A 26,968-nucleotide genomic window follows, 5' to 3' on the forward strand; every position below is an offset into this window, starting at 1 on the left:
AAGACCGCTGCGGTGAAATTTGCAGTCACAACCCCACGACAAAGCAGCTTAGGGTCGGCAATTCATTACGAGGAGACTGGGTGTTCAAATATAGATGGAAGGTATGAAGTTAAGAAGACTGTTGCATCGTGCATCTTAACCCCACGACGAGGTCGGGAGACTGGTGGCTTCGGGTCGGGAGACTGGGTGTCCGAATATCTGTTGAATATCAAACATCAAACTAACTTTACCTCGGTGTTAATGTCCAGGAAGCAGAAGATATACTGGTATTCCACGGGATTCATGCTGGTGGTTATCAGCAGGTCATTACCCAGAATTCAGCTGTAATTCCTGCCAGACATCAGGAGAGAACTTCACATTTCTGATCTGCAACGTTTCAACCAGAAAGCAGTCTGGATGTTGCATGTGTCTGGGGCGGAAATCCCTCAAGGTGTGATTTCTTGGCTGTAACTCCTCAATCAGACAGCTGGACGGCGATACGTGGTTGCGGGTTGAAATCCCTCAGCCAGACAGCAGGGCGGCGTAGCACATTTGTAGCCTCATCAGCTAAGGCGCAGGCACCCCGTCATTGTAGCAGCCGCTACAAATGAGGAAGGAAAACTGTGAACCTGCAGCTCCTCTAATTGCCACTAGGTTACCTGAGCTGGGAAACGTCGGGCTGGAAAACATGAGGGACGCAGATTTTAAGTTTTGGGAAATGGACATGCATGCTGCCTTGAACAAATCAAAGCTTAATACTTTTTAATAAGTTACAGCAAGCCACTGAATAGCTTAGCATAAATGCAAGAAACTGGAAAGGAGGTGAAGCTCAGTTAAGCAGCTGTTGGCTTTAGCGTCATCAGAACTGTAGCGATATTTTTATCTAAATTGATAAGACATCCTGAAAAGTGTCAAAACAGTTCTTTAAGAAGAAAAAATTAAGAATAAAAAACTTACAAAAGGAAATTTTGGGGTGTGTTTGCCTGACAGACTTGGCCAGTCAGTCGATGGCGGCTTCCTACAACTCCACCAAAGTCTGATTTGATTAAATGTTTTCTGATTATTCTAAAGAAAGTACTGGCAGCAAAAACCCCAAATCCTGTGTCCAAATAAATCTCCTTTATGTATGTATGTGTTTTTCTACAGCGTGCAATCTGGACCGGCAGTCCTCTGGATTTATCTCTTAGCTTCTCTCTACCGGATAAATGCGTTACTGGAGGCTGTGCAAACAGCCTTTCACAAGAGAAGTTGTGCACTGGCTGGTTTTCAAAATAAAGGAACAGTAAATAAAAATGGTGAAGAGCTTCACAGTCAGTAACCCAAAAACCGTCTGGTTCCACAGAGTCTTGGGGTGATTCTCAATTCTCCCCCTTCCCCCTTCCACTTAGCCCTATCCCTCCATATTGCGCAATCATGTGGGGGAAAGTGGTATCCCAATTCTCCTTTGGACAAAGGCTAAGGGGGAAGGGTGAGGGCTACACACCTCTTAAAGTGAAGATTTTCCAGGATCACACTTCATTGAAGAAGGGGTAGAAGTGTACAGCTGCCAATTACTAGTTCCTGTACAGCACGTTCACTGACAACATGTCTACCAATGCTGAAAAAGAGGTTTACAAATTTAAGTATTTTCAGCATTAAAATACGATTTAATAACAAGACCGAAATTACGGCATTTTATTTTACGATTGTATGTTCTGCTCTGTGAAAGTTTGCTACAGCTAGCACAAGAGGCTAGCATTTGCTGAACTGCTGGTTTGATATATGAATGCATAAAACCACTGTCGCTGTTTTCTTTCAGTGACAATCATCTATACGTTGTAGCATTTCCTTTACTTTTGTGCACAGTGCTAAATTGTATCATATGTTTTAACCAGGGATACCAGTACACACGAGGGCACTTATCCGCTACAGAGCAGAAAAAGAAGAGTTTATTGTTTACATTCCTGTTCTTTTACTAATTTCTGTTAAAAAAGCTTCTATTAAGTTATAATTACATAAAGAAGTTACACATGCAATTCCCATGTTGTGAATACAATGTCGGCAAAACAACATTCAAGGGACGGTAGTTCCCGTTTTGGGCTGTTTACACAGCATTAAAATTTTTATACAATTACTGCTACAGTCTGTATTTATATCTACATAAAAAAAAATCAAGCTATGCATATGTGTCTCATAGACAATTTGTATCTGACCCTTGTAATGGAATGCATTGGGCTAATGAAAACAAACAAAAAATTTCTACTTTCGATACAGAAAAGACCTCAGATACATGAAAGAGGTGTGGTTAGAAGGAAAGGTGACTGGCCAACAAGCATACAAAAAATGGGAGATATACCGATTGCCCAGACAACAGAAAGTCGCATGGCTGACGACAACGGCATCTTGGAAAACAATCGCTCGTTGCCTCTGTTTGCGTAGCAGCTAAAGTGCTGCTGCTTGATGACGTCGTCACAGTGTAGTGGTGTCCCATTTCTTAGGAGAACATTTGCACCATTTGACACTTACCCCTCCACACAGGGGCTGAGGGATAGGGCTAGGGTTAGGGCTAGGGGAAGGGGTAAAAGATAGAATTGAGACTTAGCCTTGGTGTCCAGGTCAGAACTGACAGCGTGTTGAGTGAAGTTGTGTCACTGGTTGGGTGATCAGAGAGGGCGGGGCATCAGGAGGCGACGACCTGGACATAGTTGGCAGGGTAGAGAGCGACCTCGCCGCTGTCCAGCTGTCCTTTACACCAGCCCTGTTCATCCTCCTCTCCCAGCTTCAGCAGCTCCTCACCTGCAGCAAACACAACAGAAATCTTTTCCACAAGTCTGCACACAGTCTGGATCTTCTCCAGATAAACAGAAATGGAAAAAGAAACGTGAATTTCACCCTCATCATTACAACTCAGCAGTCTGACGATCTTTCCACTTTCACGCAAAATGACACTTTTAAGCAAACTTATGTGATTTGGATCCGATTTGGACATTTCAGTTCAGTTCACAGCTGACTTTTCCAGCTGGTTTCCTCTTAAAAACCTCCTTCTGCCGGATACCTCTAGACGAGAGGCGGCTTGCCAGTGTGCTCCCTCTGAAACCCAGAGGGAACTCACAGTTTATATCTCTAACTACCTGTTTATGGAGTATTTATCTGAAACGTTACACTCTACCCCCTGCGTACTAAAACTAAGTGGGAAACAGAAGAAAGACTAAACCTGTAGAATACAATTTACCACCACCAGTTCTCGTTCGAGGGGAGAATTTTCATGGAAGAACATCATGAGGTTTTCGATTGCTCCAAGTAGAAAATATTTGCTTAATGAGACACAAGAGACTGGTTACTGCTGGAATGATCTTGTAATCCATCTCTATTGGCTAAAGATAACAACCTACATTCAGCTGAGAGCTTAAAGGCAGGGTAGGAGAGGTTTTCCAGGAGCATTTTTTTACTATATTGCTTAAAATGCTCTTCACAGCCCGATTAGCATATAATTAATTAAATGCTAAACACAAAAATAAAAACATTTAGTCACATGTGGAACGGACAGGACGATAAAAACATCATGCAGTTATTTTAAAAGGTCTGTTTTAAATGATTGGACGGTGATACGTCTATCAAACTCTATTGCCATTTGTCCTTCCACCCTCAACCTCTCGGGAACAAGTATTGTATGTTGGAGGTGTGGCTTTAGGGGGGAAGTTGGAAGAAAGGGGTTTAGATTTGGACATTGTATATTGTGTGAATCAGGATCTTCTATCGTACCTTTAATTACTGCTTTTAAAAGTCATGTACCTCAGTAATTTACCACCTGACCTGAGGGATTGAGATAAATACCCTCTTAGATCTGGAATATACTCGCTGCTGGCAACACGTCCGCTTATGTATCATGGTACCCACACGGTCTAGATGTACCTTTAAAAAAGTTTCACTAATTCTGGTCTAAATGGGTATTTCATGAGAATTAGGAAAGACCATGAAACACTGTATGCTGGTGGAATATTTGGATTTTTATATGTGGCTCACCGACTCCCGGAGGTCTTCTTTTTGTTTTAGGTCAATAAAATATTCAGTCGAATACTCCCCACTAAGAAAGTCACTGAGTATCCGAGTGTTGAACAGACTAGTTATTATAAATGTCTGAAAGTAAATCTTGACTTTTCCAAAGGACTGTTTACCTACTAATGTAACCCTGTTCATGTGGATTCAGTGTTATTTGTACATTATTTTGTCTGATCTTTGTTGAGTTTTTATGAAACATGTTTCTCTTTGTATGTTAGTAAAATTTGATAAAAATAAGACTGATCTGCTGGTCAGTGTGAGCAAAGGCAATCGATTTCATCTCAGACAGGATGTGAATCTACGCAGATTTCTGACCTGAAAAGCTCTTTGCCTTCGTCTCACTTTCATGACACACTGACATTCATTACATACATTCCTGGAGCCTCCCAAGGCTGACAGCTGATTTACAGCATCACAGACCAACACCTGACAATGAACATTTTTTCTTACAGCTGATTCAGCAAAGGAACACGAGTAGTAATCAACCGACTTTCACTGGCTGGGGAGGTCCCAGAGAAGAAATAAGATGCAATACAGATGCAGAGTTAGCCTTCGTTCCGGTGCGCTGAAGTAGGAAAATCTACCAAAGTTCAGTAGTGCAGTTTGAAAGACAAACTGCAGAACTTTCATATTTTCCTGTCAGGCGCCCCCCTCCCCAAATCGACGGCTAGTTCAGCATCCATCATGCATCCTACCTGACCTGTTCGCTCTCTCCAGCCAGCAGAAGATCTCACCATGACTCTTGTTTTGTCTCTTTTTCTCTTCTTGTGTTTCTTTGCTGAATCAGAGATGCTGCTTGTTAAAAACAGACAAGTTCGTATTATACCGTTAAGCGAAACATCGCGTCTTGGATGTAAACGCTGTATTGTGACGGTTTCTCTGCCTCGGAACGCTGCTGGGCAGCAGCAGCTCTAGAAATAAACATGATAGATGTTGCTGTGTCGCCGAACAAGTCTGGAGTTTAAGGTCAGAAAGTTCTGTAATGCACCTTTAAAACAGAGAAACGGGACATTTGCCTTTGCAGAGCAGAGCGACCTGGTTTTTGGTGCAAAAGATGAAGATGCACTGCTTCACTCTCTAAACAAAGATCAATTTATTAGAAACAATATTTGTTTTTTGTTTTTTTTTCAGTTTAATTTAGGCATCTTTCCATAAACTTTCATCTCATCTTCAACACAACGTGTGAAACATATAGGAGTCTTCTTGTGTTTTAAATGTTTTACATGTTACCCTGCACTAGATGGAGGGTCTGGTCCTCGTAACCCTGCACCAGGCAGAGGATCTGGTCTTCATAACCCTGCACCAGATGGAGGATCTGGTCCTCATAACCCTGCACCAGATGGAGGATCTGGTCTTTGTGTTACCCTGCACCAGATGGAAGATCTGGTCCTCATAACCCTGCACCAGATGGAGGATCTGGTCTTTGTGTTACCCTGCACCAGATGGAGGATCTGGTCTTCATATTACCCAGGACCAGATGGAGGATCTGGTCTTTGTGTTACCCTGCACCAGATGGAGGATCTGGTCTTCATAACCCTGCACCAGATGGAGGATCTGGTCTGTGTGTTACCCTGCACCAGATGGAGGATCTGGTCTTTGTGTTACCCTGCACCAGATGGAAGATCTGGTCCGCATAACCCTGCACCAGATGGAAGATCTGGTCCTCATAACCCTGCACCAGATGGAGGATCTGGTCTTCATGTTACCCTACACCAGATGGAAGATCTGGTCTTCATATTACCCAGGACCAGATGGAGGATCTGGTCTTTGTGTTACCCTGCACTAGATGAAGGATCTGGTCTTTGTTCCAGCTAAGCTGGGCTGAGCTGGGCTTAGCTTTTCCAGACTAAGGCCTGTCCCTCTGTGGACCCGTCAGGTCCCATTAATCGGCGCTCCTCTGACCCTCCGTGACACCAGACCTACACACACTGAAGCCCAGGCGCTGAGCTTCATCAAGGAAGGAGGATGACTGCTGGAAAGTGAGTCAGTAACCGAAGCACAAACCTTAGAGACCACAGCTTGAGTCTCTTTTAGCTCAACTTGGCTGCTTCTGCTTCACAGAAACATTTTGATGATATTGTTCATTTTTATGAACATGCTGGCTTTTTTTTTTTTTTTTTTTTTTTTTCAGAGGAGCAGGTTTTGGGTGTTTCTCAATTCAGGGTCTGCACACTTCCAAGTGCGCAGACTACGTAGGCAACAAAGTGTTCTACGTGGTCTGCACACACCGAAGTGCACTTACTGCCAGTAAAATGAGACGGCCTCTCCAGTGGACGAGAATTACCCATAGTGCTCCAGTCCTCTGTTGCTTGGCAACTACATGTGACAAGTTTATCTAATTACTGATCTCATTCTTCCACAAAAAGACACAAAACTATTTTTTAAATGACAGAAAATGGTGCCAGTAATTAAACTTTGATTTATTTTTATTTTCCTTTGTGTGTAAATGAGCAACATGAGGAGGAGGCGGTTTAGACGAGCTCTCCTCTGGCTGACAGCTCATCCTGTCAAGCTGACGTTAACTTCGGTGGAAAATAATCCTTATTAGACACATATACAGTCGTCCTCATATGTATTCATACCCTCCCATTAAAGACGGAGAAAACAGCTGCCTGGGAAATAACAGAGACAGAGAATGACAGAGAAATTCCATTCTTTTTGACTACATGAAGTAAAGGGAGATTAGTTGACTTAGTTGATATACTCTAACTCTACAAAATAAGCTGAAATTGACAATAGTAATAATATATAAAAGTGTTATGAAAACCATGACATTATTTTCTAATTCTGGTTCAATAGAAATATTTTTTAAAAACCAAACCAATATGATAAAATAACATATGGTACTTCACTCAAACTAATTTTATATATATATATATATATATATATATATATATATATATATATATATATATATATATATATATATATGTGTGTGTGTGTGTGTGTGTGTGTGTGTGTGTGTGTGTGTATCATTTTATTTTATTTATTTATTTATTTTAAAAATCCTTTGTTTTCACTCCAGTCAGGTGTTTTCTGTTCCCCCCAGTCAGACTTCTGCATCTGTTGACAGGTATTTTGTCCCACTGTACAACAGTAAAATGCTCTAATTTGTCCAGGATCGATTTGGGTTTTTTGTTTTTTTTTGTTTTGTTTTTGTTTTCTTCTTTAACTCGATTAAATGACAAAACAGTGTCTTATATCACTGAATTATAATTTAGCACATTTTTAATTATTGTTCATTATTCCAGTCTCCAGTTATCTGAGTGACTAATAAATTCAGCCTTTTCTTTAATGAAAGCTGACAAAGACATCTGAGGACGACTGGAATGAAATCCGTTTGTGGTTATTGGACACAAATATGCATGTATTTATACATAAAAATAAATAAATAAACAGTCTCGCTGGTGTGGTAACTACACCAGCGCTCTGCTGCTCATTATATTATATCAGGAGCGCAATGGATTCTGGGATTGGAGAGGGTGCAAAGGATACATCTCTTGTATCCTTCGTTTTAAGATAATCTGGAGCCAAATGAAGTGCGCCTTGGAAGGGTGGATTCGAAGGAGCCTTTGAATTGAGACAGCACTTGGCGCGCCACGATGACGTATGCAGCCGACGAATCCGCACTTAAAAGTTTGCAGACCCTGAATTGAGAAACACCCTTTGTTTGGATAATAAAGATCCAGTACCAGACTATAGCATACAGGAATGCATTGTTTCATAATGAATTCATTCTTCTTTCTTTCACACAACACTTTGTATGAAATACATCTACAAAGTCTCACCTTGGTCTTTAAAAACCTGATTACATAAGAGGATGTGACCTGCCTGCTTCTTTGTTTATTCTTTAAAAACACTCCTACAGTCATTTAGTGTTCCTAAGACTTGTGTTGGACTTATTTTGGAAACGTCATGCATGTTCAGAGTTATTAAAACGCAGAAACAGTAAATCATACATCAATCAGAATAGTTACAAAATTAATATTCCAGTTTCAAAGATCATCTGAAAACAGAAATGAAAAAAACATTGAATTATGCTACAATGACAACTTCAAATGAATCGTAAGGAGCATTTCTTGTCCTTCTAAGCAGCAGGCTTCACTTGACCTACCTGCCAGACAGATTGTCAGATTATTCAGTAATAATCCACAATAATGTAACACAGACCTCCAGGCAGCTTCTGGATGTTAAAGCATGCAGCAGAACAGGCTTCCAGGATGGGATCAGGTACATCAAACCATGCAAGTCACTAAGAATTACTTAGTAAGGTGGGTTTATAATAATAAAAAAAAACTAGAAAAAGGAAGTTGTTTCTGTAATTCTCTGTAGCATCCACAGACTGGATAGAAGATAAATCATCCAGAGCAGCCAGTGCAGCCAGTGCAGAAGGCAATGCCACTGATCTAAAAGTTTACCTTCCCACAAAGTCAAGTAAAAAAATATAAAGAGTATGATGTCAAGCAGATTTTGCTTTACTGCCAGTGAATGTTGACAAGCATCCATTCAAAGCACAAAGCTTTATCCTGAAAATATATATTTAAAAATATATATTTAATAAAATCCTCCTAAGTGTTCAAACTGGTTTCACAAGTGGTTTACCCGTCGAGCTCTTAGATTTTCTCCAAGCTTCCAGTCATCGTCTACAGATACAGATGTGTCTGTAAGTCGGGCGGGTTCCTTCATGCAGAGCTGAAATGCAGTTTGAGGTAAGAATGCTTCATTTTGCATTGCAGTTTCACTGCATGTCATCAACACTCATGTCTGCAACAACACAACTGACATGAGCTCGTGTAAATTAGTCAAACAAAAAGAGGCATCACAGGTAGAAATGAGGACATTGTGCGTACATCAGCTGCAGAGACAATCAAAATGACTCCAATGTGATGCCTCGCTGCAATAAAAGCACCTTTGAAGGTTGCCCTGCTGTGAGAAATTTAATGTATTTCTATCTAAAATATTTCTTTAAATTAAATAAGTATTGCTGTTTTAGAAGTTTTTTGTGGAGGAAATGTAATCCTTTTATTTCTTTTCCCATTACTTCTACTTGATCCAATCACAACGAGTTAATCAAAGACACCAAACTGTAGTGAACTATTGTTTGTGCTTCTAAGTATGCAAAAGACCTCTGTAACAAATACACAGCTCCTGTAATCTATAAGAGAGCTGCCCTCATGTGAGTAGAGTCTTCATTCAAATTCCTTGTTGATCTGTGTGACATCTCTCCTTATGCATAAGTCTTAAGAAACTTCAGTTTCATGATGAACGTTTTTTCCCCACAACATTTTCTTTCTCTTACTTTTAAATCGTTTATTTCATTAAACAAGTTAGTATTGTTCCCAGTTTGCGCCATATTAGTTAAGTTATAGCGTCCTCTGCTGGTTGCTTGCTGTTTGTCTGGAAGGGAACCATTGTAGTGAAAAATCACCTTCATTACAGAAATTGTCCAGCCTCCAGAGGGATCGAATTCAGTGGTTCCCAACTAAGCGTCCCTGATCTAAACTGGTCCACAAACAGCACAGGGGATCCAAAAGGCTTTGACTTCGCAGTTATCAAACTTTACTATACAATATTTAAAAATGTATATAGTAAAACATTTTGTAAAGCAATGTAATAGGCCACATATTGGGCATCCAATCAGTTGCCAATCATGTGCTCTGTGGTTTACTGAGGTCAGGGAGATGATTGAGTGGAGTAGTTTGCATTTAACCTGTTAAACTGCACTTTACCTGCAACATTTTACTGATAAAACATGTCTGAGCAACATCATAGGGCAGATCATTTATAAGGTAGCGTATGTGTTGATTGTTACAGCAGTTGCATGAAGGGATCTTGAGTTAAAGCAGGTTGGTAGACACTCATCTAAATGAATGTTTTGAGGACAAACTGTAAAACAAGCTGAAAACTTGTTGTTTTGTTGGTTTACTAATTTTACATTGTTATCATTATTGTTGTTGATAATGATGATTTTGTTATTCCTTTTGTGATCTTATTATAATTCCGATCATAATTCCTCATGTCCCTGGTGGGATACCGTAGAAACGCATTTCCAGGGTTCTGATTGGTCAGCAGTCGCAGTCGAACTGTTACAGGTAGAGCCTTCTGCTTACAGGTGAGTTGGTAATGTTACGGTACATGTTAAAATTGTGAACTTTACCAGTCAAACATGAGCTAACTATACACAGTCCCGAGATGAACTAGGGGAAAAGGCTTTTATTTTATCTACTTATCTAGATGTAGACCTCTCTCCATGTTGTGTACATTAAGGACCATTTCCACCTCTTACAAAGCAACCGGTGTTTTTCGGTAGGAGTTTAAAGAGTGTATTTTTTCTATGTCTCTTAACGTGGTGCAAACCGCAGTGTTCTTGCAGCGTATACTCAATGAATATGAAGACTGAAAACATTTATTTCAATGGCTCTTTGTTTACTCGTCTTTACGTTAACGCGCCTGCGTGCCCGCGCCCTTTATCACTCAGGTGCGCTCAGACTGCAGGTGAGGCCGAGCCCTGTCATCATCACACAATCCAAATCAACTGCGATATTAACTATGTAGCATTTGTCCTTGTGTGAGAAGGGACCGCAAAGCAGACACACGGGTTTTCAAAGTTGTAAGACATCGTTTTATTAGAGGAAGATGGTTGATGTAGCTTGTTCCCCCTCCCCCAGCAGAGGAGAGGCAAATTTCTAGTAGAAACAAACTTTATTTATGTTTAAATAAGGGATGCAGGTGTCTACTGGGAGCAGCGCAATAAACCTTTTATACTTCATCCTCAGCAGCTGGAGGACATGGCCGATAGAGCAGAGAGAACAGTCAACATGGAGGACTTCTTCAAAACGGTAAAATTCACACAGTTTGAGGACTGTAATGAAACAGGTGCTAAAGTTACGTGATCCCTGAAACCCTGTTTTTGTTCTTGGAAACCAGAGTTTTAACTGTATCTTACTTGTAAATGGCTGCAATGTCTCCCCAGGGGCATTATATATGTTACTGATTTACAGATCACTGTTATGCATGATTAGAATAAAACTAACAGTAATATTGGCTTAAGTAAACATTATAAAAAGTTAAAGGTGTGACTTCTAACTGTTAACAGCTGTTAACCAATCCAGTTCATGCAGGGCAATGTGTATTTCTTTACCAAATAATATATATTAAACAGAACAAATAATTGTTTATTGCCCAGTCAGCTTTACAAGCTAAAATGTGGGATTTTTTTTTCAGCTTATTGTTTGCTTTGGTTTATGTGTAGGTGGGGGAGGTGAGAAACCTCATTGAAAAAATCTCCAGTCAAGCTGAGGAAATGGAAAAAAGACACAGTGCCATCATTTCTTCTCCAAACCAAGACAAAAGTAAGATTTGTTCTAACTTAATTGTTGTTTCCCTCAAGACCCATATTGCGTACAAAACTAATTCTTTGTTGTGTTAATGCTTTTTACACATTAGTCAAACTCTTAAGGCTAGTGTGTACGATACAGGTGAAAGAAGCAGAGCAACTAAAACAGATAAGGAAGACACAGCCTTTGACAAACACACCTGTAATTGTTGACAGAAAGTGTGTGTTAAAATGCACAGAAGCAGCTATATCAACTCTTTATTACACTGCATATTTTGGCAAAGTATAGCTTAAACAAGAAAAAAATGAGAGGTACAGTACATGATTTGCTTACACACAATGTTTTATTCCCACAGGCTTATAACTGCATTATGTCTAAAGTCTCAAAAATAACCTGCTTATGGAGAAAACTTTGACTCTGCCAGCAACATTCTTCCTCACTTGATTTGATATCTTTAAAGTAATAAAACTGTTGAGCCCAGTAACAAAGCTGACACAATCACAATATTAAAGAAGTCGCTTTGTGGCTTTTTTTTTTCTTCACTGACACAATTTGTAGAAGTGTTCATGAACTGTGATGATACCAATCAAAATGCCTCGGAGGTAAAGTATCATGTGTCTTTTTGAGCCATGAATTTACTCCTCTAATCAGCATAACCTTATTCAGAATGTGGAATGACACATTTAACTCCTCCCAACCCCTGTTTTCTGCTGGCTATCTCTTTTAAGATCGGTTGTACACAAAAACCCCTGCATAGCTGGGGATGCATGGTAGAAATCTGTAAATTCTACCAGCTCACTGAAATGCTCGTTTCTAAATTAAAGAGGAAGCAAAATACCCAATAGGTTTAGACAGATACAAAGTGAGTAAAACTCAGCCTTTTCGTAGGTTATAGACAGCTTTCAGAATGTCATCACCTATTCTGTGATGACACTCAATGAGTATTAAACTGAACTGACTTCTCTTTTCAACTTTGATTAATTCAACTACTTCTGATGTCTTTAGGAAACAAAGATGAACTGGAGCTGCTGAACAACGAGACCAAAAAAACTGCTGAATTGGTCAGAGCCAGGTTAAAATGCAAGTAGTTTGTTTTTTGTTTTTTTTTTATTATTATTAGTTAGTCCTTAAAAGTTGAACTATTATGTGCATTTTAGGCTAATTTATTTTTATTTCTGAGCCCAGAAGGGCTGGGATTGATCGAGTTATTGTCACAAATCGCTTTATTTACTTCAAACCGACCCTCTCCGTAGGCTGTCAGATCAGCCTGTGGGCAAAACGAGTGGATTGAGACTCTTAAGCCCCGCCTCCCGCCACTACACTACATCGGGAGCGCGCACCGCAACTTTCGCCGTCATTGTAACATCTCATAAACAGAAGGATTGGGCTAATATGAACTCAATAAAAAAAAACAACAAAATACAATGTCAACACATAGCACACAGCCCTACATGTTGGAACCTGAATCAGACCCTGAAAACAAAGTGGAAAACAGCAACCCACAGCAACGAATGCAGCAGGATGTGTCTCTTTGGTAAACTCACCAGCCATCGTTGGAAATAATTTTATCCGACGTTTTCCACCCGCCTGATGTATTTGTACATGTCCTTGTTAACCAGTAGAAGGTAACCAATCACCGAACCTTATCCCCCGGGATGTCACAAGGATTTCCAAGTAGAAAAAACTCTAAAAAGACGCGTTTTTCGTCGCCATGGAAACCAAACAGAGAGAGTGCTGGAACTCAAACTCAAACATGCGTTTAGGTGATAAAACAGTGCTGTTCACATGTCTGATGAGGATTCAACACTAACACTGTAGAAAGCTCAGAAAACCCGAATTACAATAATAGCACCCCTTTAAGTTGTCATTTTTACTAAATGATTTTTGTTCAATGAAATTGGTGCAAATGCATCATTTTGTGCAGTTAGTGGCTGCATGTAAACATTGTTTAAGACAAAATGTAGAGCCGTGCAGCACATGAGACTTCCTCAAACGCTGGGAGTGCATTCAGAAGGTCATAACTCATTATTTGACTTGCAAATGCTTCGGGAGGAAGTGTATTGTATCTCCGTACTAAGGCTGTTCATGATGAAAAAAAACCCAAAAAACTTTGGATTTTATCCATAAAATCTATATTTCTTTAAGTCTGTAACTCCATGATGTGTTTTTTGTATTACATTTTTCTTGTAATAATTTTTAGCAATGCAGATGAACTGGCCAGCAGAGGAAAACGGCGCCAGTGTCTCAGTAATCCATCGCATTCGGAAGAATCAGGTCTGGAACTTGTCTCATTTCCTTTTTGAATAGTTATCCATAAGAGTGTTTAGTTTTGAAACATCTGGTAAATTCGTGCCGACTTGGTTGTCATCTTTCCAAGTGATGTGTTTAAAATCTCTGGGTCAGTGATGTCATCCCATCTGCCGCCTCCCTTCCACCAGCACTCTCACCTGACTCGCTGGTTTGCTGATGTCATGCGAGGTTACCATAAGGCACAAATATCCTTCAGAGACAAGTGCAAGGCACAAATTCAGAGGCAACTTGTGATTGGTGAGTTACCGAGGGCTGTTTTTAGAAAGTGTGCTTTCTCCTTGCAGAAGATAATGAATTTCAAGTTAGACCACAGCACATTTGGGCAGTACAGTTAATTGCATTTATTTAATTATTAAGAAGCTTGAAAACTTCCACTGACAGCACCTGTTTGTTTTTATAGCATCCGATGACAACCAATCAGAAACATAAACATCCATGATTACAAAGTGCTGAATGACAAACATTTAAGTTTGTCCCTCTACCTGTGCTTTAGATCCTGCCCTGTTCTTTGTTTGCTGTTGCACCCTACAAGGACACACTCCCCAAATCTGAGATTGTAATTTTCTCCCTTTTTAAAACAATGTCACTCAGTTGAAATCCCATTTTAATTTAGATTCAAAGCAGACATGCTGTTAGCTGCTGCAATCTAGTCAGTTTAGTTTGAGAACTCCAAATTTACTTTCATGCTGTTTTCAATCACTTTAGTAGATCAACGTATCCTTTCTCCCATGTTATTTCAGGGTATGTGCACACATTGTTGTAATTTTTTCTTTATTTGATGTAGTGAGGTTAGCATTTTTCCAGTAAGATGTAATTATTAAACCCTGTGGTAAACATGCAAATACGTAATTTTATCCTCCTTGATAAGATGAATAAAAGTTGCCTTTGTCATTGGTTGCATCTGTACGTAAAATGTAACATGTAAACATTTGGTTTGCATTGTCTACTTCTGCAGTCTTACCTTTTTTTCAGATTATTTTAACATGACTAAGCTCTGTTTTGTCTCTCTAGTGGATAAAGTTACTACAGATGAAGAGCTGGAGGAAATGCTGCACTGTGATAATCTTGCCATCTTCATTTCACATGTTAGTGGAACTAATATATCTTTGTATCACTAATATATATTTCTCTGCTTACCTGATTTTGTTCAGTTGATCATTTAGATATGCAGTGAAAATGTAAAAGGAGAATTAAAAAATAAACGCCCACTTTTTCTTCCACAGGCGAACTCTGGCACTCACATTTCAAGTAAGGCTCTGACTGAGATTGAAATACGTCACCAGGACATCATCTCGCTTGAATCCAGCATTAAAGAGCTGCATGAGATATTTGCTGACACTGCAATGCTGTTAGAAATTCAGGTAAAATGTGTCATTTCAAGACTTTGCACAATAAATAAGGACATTTTTATTTAGTGGCTCATTCTTTTGTTGTAAGAAAGCTTCTTTGGGATAAATCTTACATCACTGGAAAGCCTGTTTATTTCCTATTTTAAATTAGGCTGCATTTATAAGAAAAGTGATTTTCATGGGATTGACTATAGTCGGTCATCAAGGGCCGCTGTCCTGCAGGTTTCCATATACACACACCTGGCTTCCATTAAATGGATCAAACAGCCAATAAAGTTCTATTACCGATCAATTTGAGTCGGGTGTGTCTGAGCAGGGATACATAGAAAACCTGCAGGATTCTGGCCCTCGAGGACCAGAGCTGGACACCCCTGGATTAGCAGAATCCCAGAAAAGGATGCGCATCTAAGTTCTGCTTGTGAAAAACCTACCAGTGAGTCCCATGCTAATGCTAAACATGTTATGCTGCTATTGACCCTTGTTTGCTGTTTTTTATGGGATTGGATGATTGAAGTTTGAAGAAGAAAGAAACTTACCTCCTTCTGTTGGTCATTCTCAACAAGCATTTGACATGAACAGCACACCCTCTCTTGGGACAGGTGTTGGTGGTGAATAGAATTGGGTCCCAGACTGCAGAGATATGGGTTGCTAGTGTCTGCAGGATCTCATCTTGACATCTTTTAGCATTCAGCAATGGAGATGCCACTCCTCATCATTACACTGCCTCCACCAAAAGCTGGGATCCCATCTATAGAGCACATCTGCTTAACAGTGGCTTTTAAAATTTTGAAATGGGCAACTGTGTCCCATTTTAAAGGGAAATAAACAGGTTTCCAAATGACATATTTATTGCAAGATGTATTGTTACAACATAAAACTAATAAACCAAATACATATTTGATTGGTGCCAAGTTCAGATGGCTCTATAAGAAAACATGTAAAAGAATATTTTAATGAACCACAACTTGACTGGTGTCAACCCTCTTTTGTCCACCAGGGGGAGTTAATCAACAACATTGAAAAGAATGTCACAAGTGCTGTGGAGTATGTAGAAATGTCAAAGGAAGAAACGGATAAAGCAGTCGCGTACAAGAAAAATCCTTACAAGATAGCATCTCTCCCAAACTTCTTAAAGCCCTTCAAGAGACAAACCAGTGCTAAAAGTGCAACTGATCAAGAACGCTCGGACTTAGGCCAAGACAGAACTCCTGCACCTGTATAAACACTTGACTGCAGTATGAGCACTGAATGACATCAAAGCCTGCGCTCTTTGAGAAGCTCTTTCATAGGATTCATTCTGCATGCTAAGCCCACCATTTCAAAGGGATGAAGATGGAGCTGTTTATTTTTGTATTGTGAGTTTTTAAAAAACCTTTAAATTAAATTGAAAGATTTTACTTACAAGCTTTCCAAGGATGCATCAGATGTCTGTGGAATGTGAAATCTACAAAAGTACACAATGTGCTGCCATTAAAAATAATCAAAGATAACTTGTGAATTTTTATGCAAAATTGAGTTTGTAAACATGGCAGCCTTTCTCAGTTTTCATCATAGTAAAATTGTTTGGTAGTGTTTGGTTTTAAGTCCAGACAGGGTTGGCATGTCCAGTTCACTATCAGCCAGTAGGTGGTACTGGATCACAAACCACATTGTCTCCTTCCTTCTCCCTCTTCTGTTTTTTGTTGTCATGTGGGTTACTGTGCTGTCTTTTTATTAATCAATACAAGTAAATGTCTTATGAAACTAAACAGTAATATTCAGTCATGTCAGTCATACAATAAACCTATGCTTATGATGCATAACTTGGTTATTTGTTACAAAAATTAAACCCAGAGTAATGACACCTGAAAACGACATGTGGGATCATATGCATGAAAATATAATCAGAGGTATCTACATATATTTCACTTCTAATTGAGCACCATGATCTTTATACTTGGACAGTCTGATTTGATAGATTTCATCTGTATTGCTGATTTAAAGAAAAGGAAATTGGAAATGCTGCATGGTTGAAATAAAGCTGTAAGCTCAGCACACATCTGCAGAATATTAGCTTTGTCAGCATAGATACACTAACATAATGACCTCAGCATTTAATACAAAGGTCTACTGAGAATAAGTGCTGGTCAGTAGAGCACTTAGTGTGACTAAATGATTTTAACATGTATGAAATTGTATCATAACTGTGTAATCATTCCTGAAAGTAACTGACCACCTTTTTTTTTATGCTGTTTGTGTGCAATAATACATACAAATTTGTATTACTTTAAAAGAAATCCATCAATGGTTCTCATTTAAGGTTTTGGTCTTTATTGTGAGGACAATATTGTTTCATACCCAGTTTTTCTCGGTCTTATGGCTGGAAGCATTATGGTCCTGCACAGTCCTGTCCTCATCTGGAATAAAACCTTTTATTTTAGAAAGAAAATATAAGCATGGATTTGCAGTAGCAATGTGTCTGATAGGACAATTGCTCCCAAACCACAATAGAAAAAAGGCTGCAGTGTAGAATTATTTACTTTTGTGATGGTTGTCTACCTTTTCTCTCTTGTGTAAATGCCTATAAGGACACACATTGGCTGTTGCTTGTTTTAGTCTGATAGGTAAGTGTTAAAAATTGTTCTGTTTGCATGTTTCTCATTGTGATCTGACTGGAGTAAACTCAGAGGACAAGCAGACTGTTCCCTGCATCACGGGAAGGCTGCCAGGATGAACCCATTGACTTATCTCTTTTCATCCACCTCTCTCTCTCTCTCTCTCTCTCTCTCTCTCTCTCTCTCTCTCTCTCTCTCTCTCTCTCTCTCTCTCTCTCTCTCTCTCTCTCTCTCTCTCTCTCTACCTCCCAGGATAAGATTTCACAGCACCTTTTGCACTTTGCTGAAACCACTGATGTCTAAATGGAAACTCTGGAAGAGTAAGTGTATGCAGTGAGGATGATGGTGTAATTTGAAGACAGAAAAAGGCAGAAACTGACAGTGTTGATACAAAAACAGTCACAGGCCTACATAAAAACACGACTTCTTTATTGGTTGTGCCAGGCTGGTGAGTGCTATAAAATAGGGCTTGACCACATTTCACAAATGGCTGAGCTGTGTGAAATGTCGGGCTCTTCTGTCTTCTTGGATTGACAGGTCGTCTTATCTCTTAGTCATTAAAGCAAACTGAAGGTTAGACTTTTCCATGAGAACCATTAAACATTTCCCCAGTTGGAATGGACTATGAGGATGTCCAAATAGGAGTAAAAATGGGTAAAAGTCTCTCTCTCTGCCTCCTCATGGAGCCTTCAAGGCATTCTTACTTCTTGACTTTGCCCTGAGCGGCCACAGCCTCCATGGCCTTCTTCACGGTTTCCTCGTCACCGAGGAAAGACATGGGCTTGACGGGCTTGAGGGCTGCATCCAGCTCATACACAATTGGGATTCCTGTGGGGAGGTTCAGCTCCATGATGGCTGCATCAGACATACCTGGAGACAAGCAGGAAGAGCAACTTAAGCTGTCTGGTGCCTGAATATAATGAGGAAGTCTTGCATTACAAGCACAGCAGGCCCAGACTGCTTTCTCTACATCAGTTTTATTTTAAATTTATGTAATTGGATCAATGTTTTGATATAAGTTGCATGATGGGCCTTTTTCATATCCTTCTATACCTTTCCTGTTTGACATTTCCTTCTGCCCTCCCTTCTTCATGTCCACTCCTTGAAAAAGGACAACCTTTCTACATAAAGGTCATGACTGTAATGGGAACCATGCTTATGACCCTCTAGCCTGTCTCTGAGGTCTGGTGCTAGAGCCCTCACAAGCTATTTATATGCACTGTAATCCATATATTTGTGTAAATACGAGTGTCAGGCTGTAGTTTTAGGGTCTTTTATGCAAATGCAGCCAAAACAGGTTTAAAACCAAAGCAGGCGATATGATTATATGCTAAACACTAGCGCAAGCACTTCTTACATTTTAGATGTTGTATCAGCAGTAACCATGCCTTGTTGTTCTCTCTTTTGAAAGTTTGACAACTCTTTAATACTCACCCTCTAAGTGCTTGACGATGCCACGGAGGCTGTTGCCATGGGCAGCAATGATAACATTCTTCCCTGCTTTGATTTGAGGAGCAATGACGTCATTCCAGAAAGGTAGAGCACGGGCAATGGTGTCTTTCAGTGACTCACAAGTGGGCAGCTCACCGGCCTTCAGGTCCTTGTAGCGCCGAGACTGCAGGTAGAAAGTTAGTTTATAGTTATTAAAGGAAAATGCAGTAGTTGTGTATTATTTTTCCTGAATTAACCTGAGTACCCTTTTCTGGAGTACCGGTAATCTTACCTCACTGATAATTTTGTGGTAAGGGTGGTCCTTATCCATAGGTGGAGGTGGGATGTCGAAAGAGCGACGCCAGATCTTCACCTGTTCCTCACCGTGTTTCTCAGCCGTCTCTGCCTTGTTTAGTCCGGTGAGGCCTCCGTAGTGGCGCTCGTTCAGACGCCAAGTACGAATCACAGGCAGCCACATCTGGTCTGTACCTTCCATGATGGTCCACAGAGTCTTGATGGCGCGCTTCAACACAGAGGTGTAGCACACATCAAACTTCATGCCTGCCTCCTTGATAGCCTGGGCTCCTCGCTTGGCCTCCTCCAAACCTTTCTCGCTGAGGTCAGCATCAAACCAGCCACAGAAGCGATTCTCTTGGTTCCAGGAGCTCTCTCCGTGGCGGACAATAACCAAACGATGGACACCAGCCATGTTAAAATGAGTTTCTCCTGAGTTTAACTGAGACAAGACGCAGAGCCCTCAGCCCTTCAAAGCTGCTCACACACACACTGGCTAACCAACAGTGAGGCCAGGCCAGCATACCACACACTCTTTTTATAGCAGCCGTGCATAGCAGACAGGCCTCTTTGCTTCCCACCTGTGAGAGGCTTTCATACTCTGACAGACACAAGAGACAGACCAATAGAACCAGAGCTGTGCTCGGTTGGTGGGACAGCCTGGGAAGGCCAGAGGTCAGGAATGAACAGAAATAGCAACTTGACTTTTAAATTGAGATCTGTGGAACAAAAGTGTAAAGAGCAGAGTTGGCTGCAAAGATTTTCTCCATGCTAAGAAGACCACCTTTACTGCTGACAGATACAGTTGTTCCTCCTCAGTTGTTTAGCTTTTACACTTGGTAACTGGATATTTGTTGAGTATGAAATGGAGCTCATGCACATTTGTCCAATTGCAACAGAAAAATAGGAAATCCGGATGTTTGTGTGTTGCCTTAAAAACTGAATTAGAAGCTGCTTTTAGTACAAAGTAGACAAGTTCACCCTTTTTTCATAACTTGTATGTAACAAAAGTTTATGACAGCATCTGATACTGCTTTAATACTAATAGTTAACAAGGATCAATGCTTACTTTATAAATTCTGATTGGGAAATTAGGCAACTGTTAATATATTAATTATGAAAATTATTAGTAATTGTTCATATGAAGGGGAAAAGGATGCAAAACACATGATGTTCAGTTAAAAAACAAAAACAAAAAAACTTGTAGTTTTAGATGAACTGTTATCAAAGTTACCCAAAAGATCCTCAGATCCTTAACATCATTAATAAAGTGTTACTTTTATCACCTCTAGGTGTTGCTCTAGTATCACACAGGAAGGAGATTTTTTTTCCAGTGTATTTTTAGTCCAAACAGTGCATTGTTTTGTACTCTACAAGATTGTTTCAGCTTGTTTTTTTATGAAAAAACAGCACCATGGTTGCCTATGACCAAACATTTGGAATACCTCTTAAATGTAATTAATTTCTTTTATCTGTTTTTTTTTTTTTTCTTTTTAGATTTGAGAATTCTTTTTTATTTCACCTTGAGGGAAATATGATACATATCCAGCATATCACTGGAGGGAAAAAGTTAAAGTATAATAAATATAAATGTATATGAATAAGAGAGCAATCCCAGGAAGCAAGGAGTCAGATAACCCACAATATAGATTTCATAGATGTACCTTCAAAGCTGAGCCACAGAGTCAAAAGCTTAACTATCAGGCAAAGTCTTCTGCCCCTTACAATTAAATTACTACCCAGTAGAAATACAGTGGCACAAAAATAGAGCATTAATGGAATTCCGGGCGCAATGCCAACTTGCATCATGTTGACATTGGGTTGAACTGTACAGCATAGAAACTGAAAGAAACGTTGCTGCAGTGGGGAAAATATCATTGATTTAAGAGACAGCAGAGAACAGCATTGGAAGATCCTCATCCAATGTCACTGAAATGAAAAATGATTCAAAACTGTTTCACATTACAAGGACTGCACTACTTCTGTCTTCAAAAGCAGAGAGGTAGTAACTGTTACAATGAATAAAAAGCAATAGCTTCATAATGCAGAGCTCGCATTTGCTAGAGAAGTCAGTACGCCTTTCATTTCTGAGTTACAAATCCTTGTTCCTTTGTATCTGTTTAATGAAAACATATTCATCTTCATCAATCTTCTCTCCATTGCTTTTTGCAGTCATGCAGCCCTTTATCATCACACCCCCTCCTCTGTGCTTTACTTTGATAATCACATCCAGTTTCACTCTAAACACACTCAAACCAATTCATCCAGAACCAATGCATCTTGCTCTTATCTGTTCAAACAATGGGCTTTTTTTTTAAAGTTTTGTTTTGATGGGAAAGAGTGAGGATTGACATTTCAATTGGATGCCATCCATGTATGTAGATGTGGAAAAAGCTGCGTCCTTCAGAGGGCTCGATTTGACCCAGACACAAGAGCTGATTCTGACTGATAACTTGTGCCATGAAGCACTTGTCCAGTTATGAGTTATGAGGCTGTACAATTACAAAACAATGTTATGACATGCAGTTAGAAAAGGTTCTGCAGTTGTCTTATGAGTAAAAAACCTTTTTCTTCCAGTCTTTGTGATGTCTCACAGACTGTAAACATTTTCTGTGAGAAGCCACGATGCAGATATGCAGCCCATCAGTCCAAACCTGAGAAAAGTTTGATGATCACAGCTTATTTTGTGAGCAGGTTAATTGATCCTGTATTGCACTTACTTTCTACTATTTTCATTTATTTCAATGCATTCTTCATAAAGTATGTTTCTTTGAATGTCTAAATTAGAAATAATGCAGATATATGGAGGTAATACAGTTTTGAATTACTTGACATTTATTGCACATGGCCTTGTTATTACTTCTTTGGCACACCAGATGTGATTAATTTACCGTACGTTAGCATTTCTATATATTTTAATACTATTTAGATTTTGTAGTGGTCTAAGATTGATTAATGCCATCCAAAGTTTCCACCAAAACATCTGTTCCCATTCCACGTAAATTAGGTGCTTCCACAAAGGAGTAGGATGCTGTTATCTGTGTCTCCATCATGCTAGACATTCATCACTTATGGTTACAAGCAGAATAAGCAACAACTGAGAAATTAGTTCTGGAAGTGTTTTAATTTGTTCAGAAAGCAAACGTAACGATACCCTTTCTCTGTTTCCTTGCCTCAGGATCCTGTACGCTTCTTGTCTGCCAAAACTCCCCCTGAAGCAGATTGTCAGACTGCTGTTAGGATGGGAAAAAGTGTACACAGGGGAGTTTGTGTGATCACAACTGTTCCGATGACTCAGCCCACTGCAGATTCCATACAGCTCCACTGAAGTTCCCCACCTCCCACTGCCTGCCTCGTTCCTGTTTGGGCACAGAGCTGCCTTTAAGCACTATGTGGTCCCCTTGCTGCAAAGGAGAATTATACAGGTAACCAGCTATAGATCAAACACACACGCATAAAAAAGTATGTGCAGATATTGCAGCAAAGCACTGCAACAAACTCTGTTAATGCATGTAGCTCAGATAAGAGCCTCTGCATGCACACAGTGGTTCACATGCACACCACTTGCAGAGAAAAGAAAATGCATGTCAGCAAATAGGTGAAACTGAACCGCCTCTATAATCATGCTGCAGATGAGAGGGGTATCTTTGTTATTTATGAAACCTGATACAACGCCCAGATACAAAGTAGGAGGGCTTTCTTTGCAGCAGCTAGAACAAGTAAAATGTCATTTTTTTAGGAAAAGGGAGTGATAAAGATTCACAATAAAGCATAAACCCAAAAAGAAACAAAAAATGCAATAAAAAAAAAAACAGGTGATTTAATTTCATTGCAGCAATGGAATCTTCTCAACCTGTTTGTTGATATTTCTGCAGACTTTTCCAGACATTTATTTAATCAGTCTGATTTGTTTTGATAGTTTAACATGTGATCACTTACTGTACCTGCTGTTTGGGTTGAATTTTATCATTGCAGGTCTTTTAAGGTCACAGCTGTAGTTCTGTTATCCACCAGAAGGAGACATGCTGTGTCACTATTGTTAAATCAGGACTCCCCCCCCCCCCCCCCCCCCACCACCCCACCCTGCCTTCTCTCCTGCAGTGAGAATAGCACAGTGAGTATGTATCAGCCATGTTTTTCTCCTTTATTAAATACATAACTTCTAAATCAAACTCAGGTTTTGTTTTTTGCATTATTGTGGGACCCAAACTCATGCTTAATATTAGTGTTTTAAAAAAATGTGTTAATGTTCTGTATTACCATTTTGCAGTCAGAATATCTTCTCAGCTGTTTCTGTCTACGTCTTTAACCGTCACTCTTTTCCCTCCTACGCTTCTTTTAGTGGTTCCTCCCTCTCAGTTTGTGCCGTTGCAGTGTAAGCCTATAGAGCCTGCATTGTCAGAGTTTGGAGAAAGCGCTTGCGTCAGACTCCACCGTCCTGCTATAAAAGAGCAGGTTGCTGCAGCAGCAAGCAGTCGGGGCTGAGACTTGAGCTCTTCATACACCTCCACACACAAACACAAAGAAGCTAGGCAGAGCAATCTGTCTCTGCTGCATCCCAGCCATGAGTAGCATCGGATATGACCCTTACTACTCCTCCTCTTTATACAAACGCTGGTATGTTGAGCCTCCCCCTCGTGTGGTGGTGACCAGAGGGAGGACCCACTCCACCTACTCTTCTCACGCATCCCCGCTGTCCTCCTCCCGCCTGCAGTACTCCTCTCCCGGCCGGGTGCTCTTCTCCTCTTCCTCTCCTCCAGCTTCTTCTTCCCTGGAGCTGGAACTCAGCCAAGCAGCCCAGATCAGCTCTGAGTTTCGGGCTGTACGCACACAAGAGCGCAGCCAGCTGCAGGAGCTCAACGACCGCTTCGCAGGCTTTATCGAGAGAGTGCATGAGCTGGAGCAGCAGAACCGTGCTTTGGAAGCAGAACTTCTACTGCTGAGGCAAAGGCACACTGAGCCGTCCCGCCTCCGGGCACTGTACGAGCAAGAGGCCCGGTCTCTAAGAGCAGCTGTGGATGAAGCCAGGGCAGAGCAGCAGTGTGTCCTAGGCCAGAGGGAGCGACTTGAACAAACTCTCAGTGCCCTCCAGAGTCGATATGAAGAGGAGATGTTGGCTCGAGAAGAAGCTGAGGGCCGGCTGATGGAGGCCCGTCGTGAGGCTGACCAGGCTGCTTTGGCAAAGGCTGAGCTGGAGAAAAGCGTTGAAACTCTGCTAGAAGAGCTGGCTTTCCTCAAGAGGATTCATGAAGGTGAGGTGGCCGAACTCCAGGCTCAAGTCCAGCTAGGTGTCCAAGTGGCTGTAGAATCTGAAGCTGCCACTCCGGATCTCTCCGGGGCTCTCAGAGATATTCGGTCCCAGTATGAGAGGCTGGCAGCAAGGAATATGCAGGCAGCGGAGGAGTGGTTCAGAGGAAAGGTGGGCTCCCTAACTGAAACTGTAGCCCAGCACAGCGATGCCGTGAGAAGCTCCAAGGACGAAGCAGGAGAGTACCGTCGCCAGCTACAGGCCCGTCTTCTTGAGATCGACGCATGCAGGGGCCTCAACGAATCCCTGGAGAAACAGCTGCATGAGATGGAGGAGAAGCAGAGTGCAGAGATAGCTGCTATGCAGGTCAGTAGACATACTACAATACTCTCCGCTTCATCAAGCCTTTTATGATCTTGATGATTGTCACTTTGGCTTCTATTTAGGACACCATTGCAGAGCTGGAGAGTGAGCTGAGGGGCACCAAACAGGAAATGGCTCGCTACCTAAAGGAGTACCAGGACCTGCTCAATGTCAAGATGGCTCTGGACATTGAAATTGCTGCATACAGGTGAAATAGTGGTTTCAATTGATTCAACCTGAAATGTGAAAGATAAATGAAAATTTATTTTTAATTCAGTTACATTTTGAATCTATGCTTCTTTAAGTGAAAATAAAAAACTCACATCTTGTTTTATACCCTTCATTTATGTTGAAAAACAGGAAGCTTTTGGAAGGGGAGGAGTCTCGCTTCAGTGTGGGGGTGGCTGGAGGCGTGTCTTCTTTGTACAGCCACAGCTTTGCTGCACCCTCCTTCACCCGGCCCCTCCTTTCCAGCCTGAGCTCCGGCACCTCCTACCTGATGACTTCACGCCTGCTCAGCTCAAGCACCACTGAGGGTATCATTTCTGCTAGCCACGCCCAGCAAGCAGAGGCCAGTCCACCTGGGGAAGAGGCGGAGGAGGAGGAGGAGGAGGAGGAGGTAGAAGAGGAGGCAAAGGATGAAGAAGAAGGTGGAGAGGAAACAGAAGAGAAAAAGGAAGAAGAGGAGGAGGAGGCAAAGGAGGAAGAGGGAGGAGAAGAGGAGGTAGATGAAAAAGAAGATGAAGAGGAAGCTAAAGAGGTAGAGGAAGAGGCGAAGGAAGGAGAAGAGGGTTAGTGCATCTTTTTAAATCAGTTGAATAATTTTCTTAAACAGCGTGAATTAATATCATTAGAATTAATGGTAAATTAATTTTAACCTTATTCAGGTGGTGAAGAAGAACAGCAAAAGGAAGAGGAGGCAGAGGCTGCAGAAGACAAGGAGAAAGAGGAGAAGGATGAAGCAGAGGAAGCAGAGTTGAAAGAAGAACCACAAGAGGAGGAAAAAACAGAAGAAACTGAGGATAAAGAGGTCAAAGATGGAGGAAAAGACGACAAAACAAAGGGAGCTGAGGATAAAGAAGATGCCAAAGATGAGGGAAAAGAAGAAAAAACAGAGGAAGCCGAGGAAAAAGAGGAGGCCAAAGATGAAGCAAAAGAGGTGAAAACGGAGAAAGCAGAGGAAAAAGCCGAGACCAAAGAAGAGGAAAAAGAGAAGGGAGAATCTAAAAAGAGTGAAAAGAAAGAGGACAAAGCTGATCCCAAGAAAGAAGGCAAAACCGAGGAGAAGGAAGTCAAAGAAGCTGCTCCCAAAAAAGATGAGAAAGTTGATGCCAAAAAGGCGAAAGATGAAGAAAAGACGTCTAAAGCTGAGCCTACTGAGGAGAAAAGCACAGCAGGTAAAAAGTAACTTCAGAAAAGATCAGCGGTGCAAACCGCAGCTCGATGACCAGAAGAGACATCAGCGCTGTCAAGTCTGCTTGTTAACATGGTGCTCAATAGAAAACTCCAATAGCCATTTACAGCAACAAATCAAGGTTTAACTGCTTGCCAATGTCCAGAGTAATCCATACAGATATGGTTGCACAATTCCTGGTGATTATATTACTGCTGAAAACAAACATGAGTGTGTGAGTTCTGGGTTGTTAAATAAATGATTCTCAAAGCCATTTATGTCACTGAGTTTAACTTCAAGCTGCAGGAAAGCAAATTTACTTTTTTTACCACAATGCTGTTATTAATAGTCTGTCATAATAATGTCTGCAGCACTCCAAGATGTCGCTGACTGTTTTAATAATATATATTCACTTTTGCAAGGTGGTGAAAACCTTTATTTTTCCAATCGTGTGTAAAATTACAATTCAGGGAACGGCTGTGAACACACGTCCAAATATGTCCTAAAACTCTTCAAGCAGATCTTTAGGTGACAGTGTTGCCCTTCTCTTTTCTAAAATCTCAAAATGTCACATGCTGTGAAGCAACCAACCCGAGTTGAACGTCTTTTTGTGTAAACTAATCAAACCAAAT

At 40.7% G+C, this 26,968-nt stretch overlaps 3 protein-coding genes across 3 annotated transcripts; 2 read left to right on the forward strand and 1 right to left on the reverse strand.

The window, feature by feature from the left end:
* Positions 1 to 10,835: 10,835 nt before the first annotated feature.
* LOC306768127 (syntaxin-2-like) lies at positions 10,836 to 16,235 on the forward strand (the record flags this gene model as incomplete). Its single annotated transcript, XM_079256359.1, has 8 exons — positions 10,836 to 10,856; positions 11,270 to 11,369; positions 12,360 to 12,434; positions 13,555 to 13,628; positions 13,793 to 13,901; positions 14,676 to 14,749; positions 14,888 to 15,025; positions 16,011 to 16,235. 8 exons carry the CDS (start codon positions 10,836 to 10,838, stop codon positions 16,233 to 16,235), a joined length of 816 nt encoding a protein of 271 aa, XP_079112485.1.
* Positions 16,236 to 18,019: 1,784 nt separating this feature from the next.
* On the reverse strand, positions 18,020 to 19,849 carry pgam2 (phosphoglycerate mutase 2 (muscle)). The gene is made up of 3 exons (XM_079257268.1): positions 19,331 to 19,849; positions 19,042 to 19,222; positions 18,020 to 18,477 (listed from the first exon to the last, which is right to left on the reverse strand). Exons 1-3 carry the CDS (start codon positions 19,745 to 19,747, stop codon positions 18,308 to 18,310), a joined length of 768 nt encoding a protein of 255 aa, XP_079113394.1. The 5' UTR covers positions 19,748 to 19,849; the 3' UTR covers positions 18,020 to 18,307.
* A 3,943-nt stretch (positions 19,850 to 23,792) lies between these two features.
* On the forward strand, positions 23,793 to 26,462 carry nefla (neurofilament light chain a). The gene is made up of 4 exons (XM_079256785.1): positions 23,793 to 24,946; positions 25,027 to 25,151; positions 25,304 to 25,734; positions 25,831 to 26,462. Exons 1-4 carry the CDS (start codon positions 23,897 to 23,899, stop codon positions 26,349 to 26,351), a joined length of 2,127 nt encoding a protein of 708 aa, XP_079112911.1. The 5' UTR covers positions 23,793 to 23,896; the 3' UTR covers positions 26,352 to 26,462.
* The last annotated feature ends 506 nt before the right edge of the window (positions 26,463 to 26,968 follow it).

Source organism: Telmatherina bonti (genome assembly GCF_933228915.1).
Source record: "Telmatherina bonti genome assembly, chromosome: 17".
Classification (NCBI taxonomy): Eukaryota; Metazoa; Chordata; class Actinopteri; order Atheriniformes; family Telmatherinidae; genus Telmatherina; species Telmatherina bonti.

Bases quoted from the DNA above. Each gene is read 5' to 3' on its own strand.
- pgam2 (XM_079257268.1), bottom strand. From the start codon at position 19,747: ATGGCTGGTGTCCATCGTTTGGTTATTGTCCGCCACGGAGAGAGCTCC. The intron at 19,223-19,330 runs GTAAGATTACCG...TTCTACCTGCAG, and splicing joins ACCACAAAATTATCAGTGAG to TCTCGGCGCTACAAGGACCT. The intron at 18,478-19,041 runs GTGAGTATTAAA...GCTTGTCTCCAG, and splicing joins CATCGTCAAGCACTTAGAGG to GTATGTCTGATGCAGCCATC.
- nefla (XM_079256785.1), top strand. From the start codon at position 23,897: ATGAGTAGCATCGGATATGACCCTTACTACTCCTCCTCTTTATACAAA. The intron at 25,152-25,303 runs GTGAAATAGTGG...GTTGAAAAACAG, and splicing joins ATTGAAATTGCTGCATACAG to GAAGCTTTTGGAAGGGGAGG. The intron at 25,735-25,830 runs GTTAGTGCATCT...AACCTTATTCAG, and splicing joins GGCGAAGGAAGGAGAAGAGG to GTGGTGAAGAAGAACAGCAA.